The 13,312-nt window shown below is 37.0% G+C and overlaps 2 protein-coding genes across 2 annotated transcripts in view; one reads left to right on the forward strand and one right to left on the reverse strand.

Moving 5' to 3' along the window:
* Positions 1-13,312, forward strand: part of CSN7 (COP9 signalosome subunit 7) — an 83,016-nt gene that overhangs the window by 67,520 nt on the left and 2,184 nt on the right. The window lies entirely within an intron of this gene.
* Glurb (metabotropic glutamate receptor B) overlaps positions 1-13,312 on the reverse strand; it is a 124,531-nt gene that overhangs the window by 61,642 nt on the left and 49,577 nt on the right. The window contains 1 exon segment of the mRNA XM_085479762.1: positions 9,443-12,577. Coding sequence (XP_085335888.1) covers positions 9,443-12,545 — 3,103 coding nt within the window. The 5' untranslated portion in view covers positions 12,546-12,577.

Consider the following 13,312-nt stretch of genomic DNA (forward strand, 5'->3'; position numbering starts at 1 on the left):
AATTTATTTGAAATTATGTGACGACGATAATATCGTAAACTCATTCTAAATTATTCAAGAACTTACATGTTAAAATAAAATTGCTTGCTACAGTCTTTTTAATATCATTTTGTTTTGTCGTAGACGCGAGAAGTATGTAGTTACAGTATGTTACAATAGAGTAATACAAATCCACAAAGTCGAGCCTTAATGGAAAAGAAATGTTTGCTCGATATATGCGTGACATGATTCTTTTACTTCTAAAATAATATTTCTTATTTATAATTGAATTTCCAGGCGTAGTTCGCGTATTGTTCGCGCACGATATTTTATCGTATCGAACTTAAACAAGCTCTCGAGTGAAAGAGCGACGTATAAACTTGATTTAATCTTTTATCGCTTGATCGAGCGAGAACCTCAGGCACCAGAGAAAACCGATTAAACTGATCAATTCCACCGTTATCATTTATTCTTTCTCTTTACTTTTGAAGAAAAAATGGAAAAGTTATTTCTTCTCGGTATACAAAAAGAACTGTTTAATGCTTTCAAGAAAATTTTTGTAGTATCAGAAATATACGGATTCCACAAAGATATATGAAAAATCGATAAAAGAACAAATCTATACATTTTAATATACGTTTAAACAAATAATCCATAAATACGGTAGAAAAATAGTGATTTAATTGCTATTCCTCTTACTTAACTGTTTCACACTAATCATTTTTTTATATATAACTCCAAATAAATTTGGATAAATATGTTTAAATAATACAGGACATTTTAATAGAAGATCAATAGCGTTATAATCCCACAGAGCGATAAATCATCGATGTCACAAACGTATGATGAATGTGCAATCGAATCGTAAGCCCGAGCGAACTTCGTTTTGTTAGTTCGTTTTCAAAAGTATCTTTTTTGTAATTAATGTTTATCCATTTGACTACTCGTTATTTTCATTCAAAGTTTTATTTTATATCAGTAATTTTATAGCAGTAATAATATAGCAATTAATCTCATGCAGGCATTATACTCAATTTTACTGCCCACGTTACTTCATTTTTCCACGAAGCCCTTTACAAATATACAATTTTCCAAATACTTTGCAAAATGTTGGTGTAATTTTCGTCACTTGAATGCCACGCGGATCACCGTCGACGAGTCGGAATTGCGAAACGCGGCGGGAAACGAGAAATCCCATCGGCGAGTGGAGAACTTATCGGCGACTATCCGCAGGATCACTATTTGCGTTGATTGGAGCGAATTCTATGTCATATCTCCCGACGGAAATTGGCGTTTTGTCGCGATTTATTAATCCCTTAGGCTCGAAAACGTTTCGAAAAGGAAAACGCGCGCGCGCGCTACTGTGCCGTAGCAGCCACTGACTGGCTGGTGCGACTGCATCAACGCTACCCTCCTCGAACGTATCAACCCTCCTACCATCCTCCCCTCTCCTTTGACCATTTTCTCGTAGGTTCTTTCTCTTCCCCCGTGCCTTGACGACTCCTCTTTTCTGCTGTTTCGGATAATGATCTGCGTTAATTTATATACCGAACGCAATAGCGGCTCAGCTTTTATCGAGCATATAATTTCATTATAATGAATGTATTGTTGAAAGTGATAATATTTTGAATCAAATCTAAATAGCGTTTGAATAGTGCTCGTGAAAGAAAGATTGGTTTTTATTATTCAGAGAAAGTTTGAAAATAATAATATGCAAAGTGTCTTAAATATGAAAGGATATTCTTCTATGCATTTTAATTAAATTGTAAGAACGAAAGAAATATATAATGCGATAAATTTTTTTAAATATATTTGAATATATTCGCGCTAATGTTTTATACATGATAATATGAATACAATTATGTTTCATTAAGTTTCTTTGTGAGAGTTATTATTCTCTTGTTCTTTCTCGTTCGGTAATAATAAATTATAAATAGCTATTTTAAAGTATCTTCTTGTCGAAATTTTGTATTCCGTGCGGTATCATGAATAGTCTTACCCTAAAATAACACGATAACTAGAGTACAGGGTGGTGCATAATGCATGCAGCACTATCATAACGGAACAAGCTGTCTCACACCCATCAACGCTTACGTCATCGTTACCTGCATTTAAACGAATGTTTTTTTTATGTTATTTATTTTTCATTTTTCTACTATCTTTAATATTAATTATTCAGTTTTCATACAGTCGTTCTTGTTTGTTCTAACATTTAAACAATAGATGAGGACATTTTGTTTATGATTTATCTATTACGCGAACAATTTCGTCACATTAGCGCAACAGAACTTGTATGTGTCGTTATGTGATCTGCATTGCAAAACATTTTGAACGTTTTATCGTTTTATCGGTGTGGTTTTGCATACAGTTTCCAATGTGTGCTATGCATAATTGATAAAAAAATAAAGTCTAGTAAATATAAAAATAGAACAGTATGCAAGTTAACAATCATGCTGATTTGGAATTCAATGCTCAATTTTGTTTAAAGTAGGATAAGACGCGACACGATTTTTCAATCGTATATACCACAATTAATTGTATTATTTTAACGAATCTGGTTTTTATTTTTGAAAATTTTTAAAGAACTTCGTTCATTGGAAAAACGTGGCACGGAACTGAATAAAATCGTGGCGACGTCGATCTATCACTATAGTCGCGCAATAAGTTTTAGCTTGCCATACCTAGGTATTATCTAAAGTCCTTTGTGAAATCGAAACTCTCACGTTCGATTACATTCTACGAGATACGATTACATGAAGTTCGAGCTGTGCACTGAAATACAATCGATGTAATGATTAGGGATAGTAATTGGAGAGGAGTACAAGACAACTGAGAGTCACATCAATCGAAGAGAAGGCTTATTCGGCAATTTCATTAGACCGTATCAATTGCTGACAGATCGACGAGTTAATTTATTGCGATTTTATCGTTCTTTTACTTAAGTTGAAATATCGATTTGTACACAGAATTGCTCCAGAATTCGTCGCGTGGATCAGCAAGATTGGATATTGCGATTGTTTCTAGTCTTTAAATCCGCAATGTGGTTTAATTTTCGGTGCACGGCGCTAAAATTGTACGACGAGCAGAGCTGCGACCTGGCGCTACCGTACTAGCCCGATCTGGCGCTGTACCAATTTCGCGATTAATTTATCGAGAAATTGGAAGCAATTTCTAGAAATGCACAACATCTGTTTCGCGCGGAGTTCGACTCCAAAATTTCGTACGGAAGTTGCTCGCGCGACGCGTAATAGTTCGCGAATCTATTACGAACTGGACAGCCATGCAAAAATACCTATATGCATAGAACGTTCTGTAGAATCGCCCGGTATATAGTTGGCGCATGAGTTTGCATGTGGTTTTTTTCGATCAAGTTTATCCTCTGAAAGTGGATACAGTTTGAAATTGCATGTAAAATTGGGCAAAAAGGTTGCGGCGAGATATATAATATCGAAGCTTGGTTGAAACCGACAAAAATAAGCGATGTAACTAAAATCTCGCAAGAGATCATACAAGGTGTTGTACGTTATAGTTTGACAATTTGCAGCTTGCTGCGCACAAAAAGGATGGCAACGCAAACTGAAAATTGATGCATACGTTACCATCATGTTTTTATCAAAGAAAATTGAACGATTTTTTTTCGGGCGTGTGGTTCAATTCGCTTGCGGCGGAGGAGAGCATATGAGAGCAAAAGGTAGAAGACCGAAAATAAAACAATGCGTTATCCGTTCGTGAAATCTATAAAGTCGCGAATATGCACTGAACAGCTTTGCAAAACGGAGGTGAACGATAGCGATCACGTGCTTAGTACATCATGGCCGCGGAAAATGGATTAGGCGTGTTTTTGTGCAGTTACTTATGAGATTACGTAGCCGGAGCTAACCGAGGTGGCTTCGGAAATTCGTGCCGGAAGTCTTATATCTTGGTGATCAATTCTCTCGGGGCGAGCCGAGATAAGTTCGTTAAATGCCGGGTCGCAACCGTGCAATCGGCTGTGATTTGTTAAGAATATCTAAAGCTTTGCCCCCTCGGATTAGCTTTCACCGAGTCACGAAGTGATTTAGATTCTTGAACGTTAACGTAACGAGCATGAGAAATGACTCTTTATTTGGAAAATTATATTCTCTTTTTCCATTATTATTCACAATCTTGATCTTAAATGGTGCTGCATTAAACATACAGATTTTCTGCAGACTTTCTTGCTGTGAAATGATAAACTAATATTATATTCACACAACATATACTTTATATTATATTTTATAAAATATTTCTAAATTAAAGAAAAACATTATTTTGGTATCGCGTTAACTGAACTCTCACATCCTTCTACATATATTTTTTCCAGAGATAATATTTAAATTTACGCTAATTTAATTTTGTCGAGTGAATTATTGTAATTTTCTCATTGCAATATTGCATATTGCAGCAGGTGCATATATATATATATATATATATATATATATAGCATGTGATTCTTTTCTTGCAAAATCATCTGATCCACATTCATTCTGATGGTTCTTTCGTTTCTACAGAGTCAAGCGGGATTCTTTGTATTGCATTTTGTAATGAGATGAAAATTATGAGCAAAGTGCTTGTAACAAGCACTTCGGTAAATATCCGTGGTTGAGCGTTAACCTGGCAAAAAAAAACGCTATTACGTAGCGCACTAATTTACGAAAACTCCAGTTTAAATCTCGTTAGACGCTAGCTGGTTAATGAATCCTCGCGGTTTTTATTTGCGAAGCTATGCGCCGTTAATATGATTTCTTCTTCTACAGGTATAACAAATTTATTTAACGAAGAAAAGCTTATCGATTTAATTCTCTATCTTCTTATTTTCCTTTAATATGAATTTTAACTTTTTTAATGCGAACATGCGTTTCACTACTGTGTAACAATCTCATACAAATACTTCAGACAATGACGTAATTTATTCTACGTAAAATTATTGTTGGACGGACAACTTGTTTTGCAAATTGACTTTGAGTACTACGTTTCTCGCGATACGCGTGGAAAATGTCAACAGATGTGATATTTGCGATGGCACTCGCTCGGTAAATGATTTTTGGTAATGTCAAGATAGTTTCTCCGATATTCGTTGAAAGTGACGCAGTGGAAGTGTGATGAAAGTTTGGAAAAATAAGCGATATATAGGGGTATATTACACAATGTTGGTGCTCTCATTCAAAGGAAGCAAGAACGCGTTTGATGTTCCAATATATCGGCCACGAGCGCGCGTTTAAATATTCCACCGCAGTATAGCGTTCCCGTAACATTGATCAACAACTCGGGACTTGTCGGAGAAAAAGAACGCGTTTATTGGCAGAAGTCTGACGATATTCGAAATTTACATCAAACAGCTGTGACTCTCTTCCTTATTCCTTTCTCCCGTCATTCATTTCTCTCTTTCTCTTTCCTCAGTCTATCGCCTTTTATAAAAATTTTATCGAGGTGAAGGAATTTAAAGACTGTCAGTATTAAAGATTCATCAAGGATTAAAAAAGTTTTAGATATAAATTACATTTTCTTCGTCTTTTATGAACTTTTTCACAATAATCGTAATAGATATATTAATCATCTCTCGTTCGGCGCACTGTTATTTGTCGTTTTGTTACTTACAGAAATTAATTTTTTAACCGGGTACAGCTACAACTTCACAGATTCTTCATCATTCTCGCGCCCGAGTGAATTTTTATTGGGAAACGAGAATACCATTCGCCGGTGCGGAGATATTCCAGTCCGATTAAACTTTCATAAAATCGTTATTATACCGCTTACTTCCGTGCGGTACAGCGGCATTGCTTCGATTTTGCCATTATCTCCTATTGCGGTGCCTCGGCTGAACTATACACGTTGAAAAATGTTGTTTTTAAATCGCTCGTCGGGGAAGCAAGTCGTGACAAATTGCGGTGTTCGCTGCTAGGAGGTAACGTTATCTCGAGAGCTCGCGTGCAGTCCGAAACGCAAAAACGTCCGTGTTCTAATGACAACGGGGTACGACGTCGTTTCACCCATCAGATATGAATTCCGGTACTCACGAATGCACAATTCGGCAGGAAGCCTGAAATAGCGGCGCTGCATTCTCGCCACGGTTCAATTAAAAGGATCGTACCTTTCCTATATATTAAAATTACGCATATATGCCAAATAATTTGGAAACCTTCCAATATATTTATATATACCTCGTATAGTTTAGCTTTCTGCAATAATTACTAAATAAATGACGTAAAAGCTGTCACTTCCATGCAGTTGCTTCGATTTTATCATTATCTCCTACTGTAATATTTGAGTGTTTGAGTTAAAAAATGATGCTTTTAAACTCTACCCGTCTTTAATTATTTAATAGCTTTCTAAGTTCCTTTAATAGTTATCTTGAAACAATTATTAAGACATTTTCAAATGACTTGAAGAGTCAAGAATAAATTATCAAAACATTTCCATTTTTTTCATACTTAATAACGTTAAAGCAATATTATAGCAAGACATATCTTCACACACATAATACAATGTTAAAATAATATATAAAGTTAAAGAACATTTTTCATGTATTTTTAACGCTACTTTGAATTTCAAGTATCTGAAGCGATGCTAATATCTCACGTGGCAATCGCGTTGTACTCTATATGTATGCAGAGTTCGACTGCATCGAATGCAATAATAATTATAGACTACAGTGCTCGCGACACTCTGAATGGGAAATTCGGCATGCAATATTAATTAACGGTTATAAAGACCCATTGGTTCGAAGATTATTCGCACCAAACCGCAAACATGCAGAATCAATCCGATATAGTTAACTTTAATAGCTATATCTCTATATCGTCTATAGTGAAAATGGATACGCGTCTCTTGCGTGGAACCGCACGATTTTATCGCAGATTTTTTTTTTTAATGTAATTTATGCGATATTGCATAACTTTTTATTACATTAAATCTCACACGTCTATATAATAAACGAATTATACAACAACTGCGCGCGTATATAGATGTTGTAGGATTTATGTTAAAGATTTTACCACTAAAACGGATTATACGAAGTATTATTCTTTCGTTGTCACAGTTTCGTTTTAAATATTTAACGTGTCTGAAGATATATGTTTATACGGACGCTCATAGGAAATTATTTTATAAGCTACAGCGTTAAGTAGGTATATGAAGAAAGGAAAAAGTGGATGTGATAATTTGGTCAAAAATATTAATGAAATAAATTAAAAATTTTCTTTCTAATGATTAAAAAGAAACATTTTAATCTACTGAAATATACTTGCTGGAAAATCTCTAGAGCTTAACAAGATTTTTAAAAATAAAGTAGAGAAATTGTTTTCGTTCAACCGGTGATTTTTGGCGAGCTTTCGCGGTTTCTCGTTTCCGACCAAATGTTTATGTGCACATGACCTATTCGCGCGCCTACATAAGCCGCTTAAAGTCCCTCTTTCGTGAAAGTATCAATAAAACCGATTATACTACTACCGTGAATATCAACGAGTTGGTGTCAGCTGGTAGAAGCTCGCAAACTCGTGGCGGTAGAGTACGTCGCGTTTCACTAGCAGTTATTAACCTGGGTCAAGATTAAATATGAGAGTTGAATAGAGAATTCCTATTCCGCGCAGCGAAGATAGTCCGCATTGCTCCGGTGTGCCATCCGTTGAATAATACAACGACTTTAATTTCTCGGGTGTTATCATGAGCCCGTGGCGTGTCACTTTTCTTACAGCGTAACTTTTGTCGGGTTCGGTGCGGGAAAATTTTTACTGCATACTGCTTTGCTTGTTTTGAAATTCAGATGATTCTACATATTGTCCTAAATGCAAGCGAACGTGTTAACTCAAAAAGTGATATTTTGGTGAAAAAAGAGCTCGGCGTGCACGGATTCTAAAATAGTCAGGATTTTTCAGAAGAAAAGAGTGTCATTTTTATTTTAGAAGAAAAAGAATATGTCATTTTTATATCAGACAAAAAATATTACCGCGTATCATTTATTAGATAAAATTATATAGTTTATTTATATATTTTATATATATAGAGATAAAATTATGGTTTATTTAATTTTTATATTAGAATAATAAATATACGCAATTTTAAAGGAATTTCTTTAGATTCTTCATAAGGAAACTTTTTTCGTTATGAAGCTGTTATAATGCTGTAAAGAGTTAAAAAGCGCATTGTCTAAAAAATAAAAAAAGCGCTGTGCTTTATACAATACCAACCATCAACATTGGATGCTGCGCTATTTTTTATAGTTTATGTTATGGTAGCGATAAAACGCACAGACTCCAACATAAGATAAACATTGCAATTTATCGTACGCTGCATGTTTCTGTAAAATTGTCGGTATCTCGCGAAAAGCTCGATGGAGCTTTCTCTGCTTGAAAGCTTACCGACAGCAGATACCTTTTCAAGAACGGAAAACGTTGTCCTACTGATGTTTACTACTGTTTTATTTATTCTCTTGAGAAATAGAAACCTATCTTTAAATATCAAATTTAAATATAATTGTCGTAATTGATGCTGCTTCTGCAATTTTTATTGAGGCATCAAACTAATGAAAATATATTTGTGTTGAATAAATTTGAGTTACAATTTTTTATTGCAATGTTATATATGGATATATATATTATTCCTAAGGGAAGAAAATACACGAAAAAATTGAAGCGGTAAAACAAATGGAGTATCTAACGAATAATTATTATTTATAGACATCAAAGATCGATACCAGATATTTTAAGGCAATTTCCCTCTATTAACCATCCGCGAACGCGTTCAAAAGGAGCAATAGTGTTGCTTTCAACGCATATGTATATGCTTTTCATCTCAAGTATATAAATCTAATAGTTACGCTGCGTCAAGGCGATAACGAAATAAGTCAATACAAGTTCGTTCTACCAGAAATTACGCCGCAGTGGTTTCGCTAGCGTAATTTCCTGGCTGGAAATTTCTCTCAAGATATTATAGAGCCGCATCGTCATAGCGCTTTCATTCAATGACCGCAGTATATCGGAAATTCTTTTCGACGAATACTCGATATTCATACGAGGTTTTTGCTCGAATTTAGCAAACAAAAAAATAAAACTTTAAGCTTTATTTTTTAGTTTTAATCTAAAAAAAATATATTTAAAAAATACAAAAAAATTAAAATGTATAAAAATTAAATGCTAGTAAAACTAAAGATAGAATAATAAAATATAAGATAAGATGAGAAATAAATGATATAACAATAATACGGAAGAAATTCTCTTTGGGATTTATATCATATTTTCCGATTCAATTTATAACAATATAGGGATAGAGACAAATATAAAAATACAAAAATTGCAAGAGCTATAAATTTTTCGTGCCTTCAGCTTTGCAATGTTATGATATTATTTGATAAAATTTTGCTTACACGGAACACACACACGTACATGCAGGACAATGAAATTACGGACAATATGCATAAATAAACGTGTAATCAGGATCCACGACGTACCTTTAATGAAATCGACCGCCATCTCAAGGCCGTACGTGTCCTTGTCGCAATCGTCGAGTATGTGCGCCCCGATCTAGACGCCCGGCACGATCTCTCGATCGTTGAGCTTATCCAGGGTGTACAGCATAGCCTCTAGCGCCTGTACGCCACCCTGAGGCATCACGGGTCCACATGTAACTGTGTCTTCTCTTTCGTGCACCATCATCAGTCCACCGAGAACGAGATCGCCTTCTACCACCGCATTGTGCTTTACAGGCCACTGCTCGGAGAGTGCGGTCGATGAATTGTCGACATTCTCCGTCGTCATGTCCTCCGAGACATCCTGAAGGGGATTGATGCCTCCCCTTTGAGGAAACGGTTCGACTGTAAAAGCGATCGAGCTACTACCATGCATCGCGTGTCCTTCTCCCTCTGAATTAATGGGCTCGATTAATGACACATCGAGGACGCTCCTCGTGGTGTCGGGTATTCGCAGAGTCGTTTCTGGCACCGGGGAAATTTCTTTCAGAATAACGGAGTTGTCTATCTTAGCGATTTCCGTCGATCGATCAAGCGTCTTGATTAGAAACGCCGACGTGTCTATCGAGCTGACGTTGAATGTCTTCGGAATATCTACTATTGTCTCTAATGAATCAGATCCCGTTTCCGTGGGAACATTCGTACGTCGTAATTCGTAATCAGTAGTAGTCATCGGTGGAATCGATTGCCACTCTTTTCGAAGTTCTTGATATTCCGAAGACGGCAGTGCTTCTACGGTTGTGAGAAAATTCGCGTCGGTTGATATTTGATCCTCATTCTCATTACTGGTTTGAGAAACCGAAACGGATGGATTCGGTGTAAATTTAATCAAAAAATTCGATGTTGTTGGTCTTATCGTATCAAATGTCTTCCACGTCTCGCTATCAGGCTCAGTCGATGTCGGATTCCCCGGAGTATTCCGAACTTCGTGACGTTTGTATCGTCGATATTTTGAGTTATGGATACCACTGCTTCGTGAATAAAATCGAGATTCTTCATGCATGTCGGGATGATTTCCATCTCGACTCATGATTCTGACATTTTCTAATCCCGACTCACTCGTAGGTACGTTCAATGATTGCGCATATCCATTAATCACCCGCATCTCGGTTGGATTATCACTGACGTTCGTTGCATCGAGAGAGATAGATTCATTTTTGATCCAAGTCGCTCCAAGTTCCCTGTCAAGTTTCGATCTTCCATCAATTATTTCAGCGATGCGTAATGGCTGAGCATTGGCATCGATCCCGTCAAATTTCCGCGAATATTTCACGCGACTATGAACTTTCTGGCCGAGGGGTTTGCCGAATTTTGCGAGCCTCGACAAACCGGAGACATTCCAGAGGCCGATTCGAAACGCCCCACTAACTTGGGCTTCCAAATCGGTCGTCCGTGGATGCTCGTAGTCCGAGCCGGGCCTGACGTGTTGTACGTGCATCGGATTCCTCTCCTGCGTGACTGAAATACGCGCTGACGTCGGATACTCTAACTTTGCCTCGTCGATCCTGGCGACGAATAAATTAGTCGGTAACAGATCACGCTCAGTTTCGAGCACGTTGCGTGTCGCATAATTCGCACCGGTGGTAATCTCTCCTACATCTCTTCGTACTTGCGACTCGCTTCCGAAATCCGTAGTGGCTTTTCCGCTTATTCTCACATTGATATTATTTATAAAAGGATGATATTCACCGGGTGTCTCGCGTGCCATTCTTGGCGGGTTCTTCCCTTTTCGCGAAGAAGTATGTTCTATAAAGCTGACGCTTCTCTCCCCAGCGAGATGGGTATCGGGCAAATTCGGTACGTGAAAAGCGAACGAATCGACAATATCTTCGACGTTCCCTTTTCCGCCCTCGCGCGCGTCTCTATTTACAAATCCTACCTCTGAATATTGGTGTCTGTAAGTTGTTTTGCTTGTTGGAAACTTACCTGTTTTATAGGATCTCGAATGTTCTTGCTTCGGAGAGTGATAGGGATTTATCGACGAATATCTATTCTCTTCGTTCCCAAGTTCTCCGTTTGTGTTTGAGATTTTGGAATTGACGATTAACGTAGTCCAGGAGACAGTCACGGAACGGTCGTAAGGTGAATTCTTGGTGATTGTATTTGTATTGTCTGTAACGGTTCCCACATTCCCAAAGCTCCGATCTTCTTTTAAGTCGGAATAGTTCGAGAAAGTTGTCTCCAATATCCGAGATCCGTTAGCTTCAACGTTCACGTACATCAATTTATTCCTGCCGTTTTTCGTCAAACTTGAACGAGAATCTTCGTCGTTTCTATTATATTCACGTTTCTCGTCCGCGCGCCTGAACTCGGTGTCTTTTATAGTTCGGAACTTTAAGATATCGGAATTTTTAAATTCTCGTATAGAACTGCGCGAGTGCTTTGTGAATTCGTCGGGGAAGAATGCGATCTCACCGTTTTCTCTGCTAAAGATCTGCTCCCTCTTGTGCTTTTTCCTGCGCCATTCGCCTCTCCTGTCAAACGTTCTAGTGTCGCGTCTTATCTTCGCTGCTTTTTTACGATCGCTTGAGAACGTGTAGGTCGTTTTTTCTCTACGCCTTCTTTTTCTCAAAGCACTTTTCAATTCATGGGACGGTGATACGTGTAAACTTGACACAAATTTACAATAATTCTTCGTATTCCTCGATTTTTCCATAACGATAATTTTTGACAACCACACGTTTTTTCTTGCTATTTTCTTCGTAGTAAGCCAAGAATTTTTGTCAAAATCTTGTTTAAAGTATCCTGGCGTAGTTATTGGATTTGCCATTGCCTTGTGCTTTTCATAGCCACTGAGTCGTAAATCGCGATTTTCTATGTTTTTGAATTCCAAGAGAACTGCTTTCGTATGCATTGATAAATGATCATTCGATTTGAGATTCTTTTTCGCGTCTCGTAATGTAGAATCGTGAATTGCTTCTCTATCGAAACTAGAGGATGCCGGTCCTTGATAAACTTTGTAGGAAGTGTGTTCATTGTTGATCTGCAGATTACTGAAGATCCATTCACCAGTTAAGCCGCTATTCAAAATCAGGAAGATCGTCCATATGGCCAGGATGGCCGTCCAACCAAAGTTTCGCCACATCACCTTTTCGTCGCATTAATCATTGCCAAATTCTGGAAAAAAAATGCAAGATAATACGTTAATTACAAAATTTATTTTATAGTTTGTTCATTTTTTATGTTTTACAAGTATGTATTCAAAATTATATTTACTTTTTATATTGATGATTATATATGCTTCATATTTGTAAAAAGAATATATTTTTTAATATCACATAATTACTAAAACATGGCAAAGTGAAAATTCGAAAATAGGTTTTTGGACTAAAGGATAAAGAAATTAGCGTCAATTTTGCACCAATACTTTACTATGTATTAATTGGTTTAATAATGGTCGACGCGCGTGACCGACGTGCGTCGTGTTCAAGCGACGCGACAAAATAACATACAACTTTGTCGCTTGTCGCACTATTGCGGTATTTGTAATTTGATTTGAACGCAGTGTTCGGACGGATCCACAACTATGCGCTACTATTGCCTGCGGACGGTGCGGTTCTCTAATTTTGGTGCATTCCATTGCGTCGCTCAGCTAAAGGGATCTATGTGTGAGGCCTCGTCTCGCCTCGCCCATCGAGCGATGTTAACGAGTCAGTCGCAATTACCCTCTTGCTAAATCACTTTGAGTCTCATTTTAAACGAGACAGAAATCTCGGGTTTCGCCTTACTTTTGAGCTACGAATTTGCTCTTTGTAATTAAGGAATCTGATTAAGATTCGAGCTTACATCGTTACACATCACTGACGTCGGCATATTTATTAAACGTATGATACTCCTGTAATTAAACGTTTA

Source organism: Nylanderia fulva, unplaced genomic scaffold (genome assembly GCF_048542155.1).
Source record: "Nylanderia fulva isolate GAGA-0341 unplaced genomic scaffold, ASM4854215v1 Scaffold13, whole genome shotgun sequence".
NCBI classification, from domain to species: Eukaryota; Metazoa; Arthropoda; class Insecta; order Hymenoptera; family Formicidae; genus Nylanderia; species Nylanderia fulva.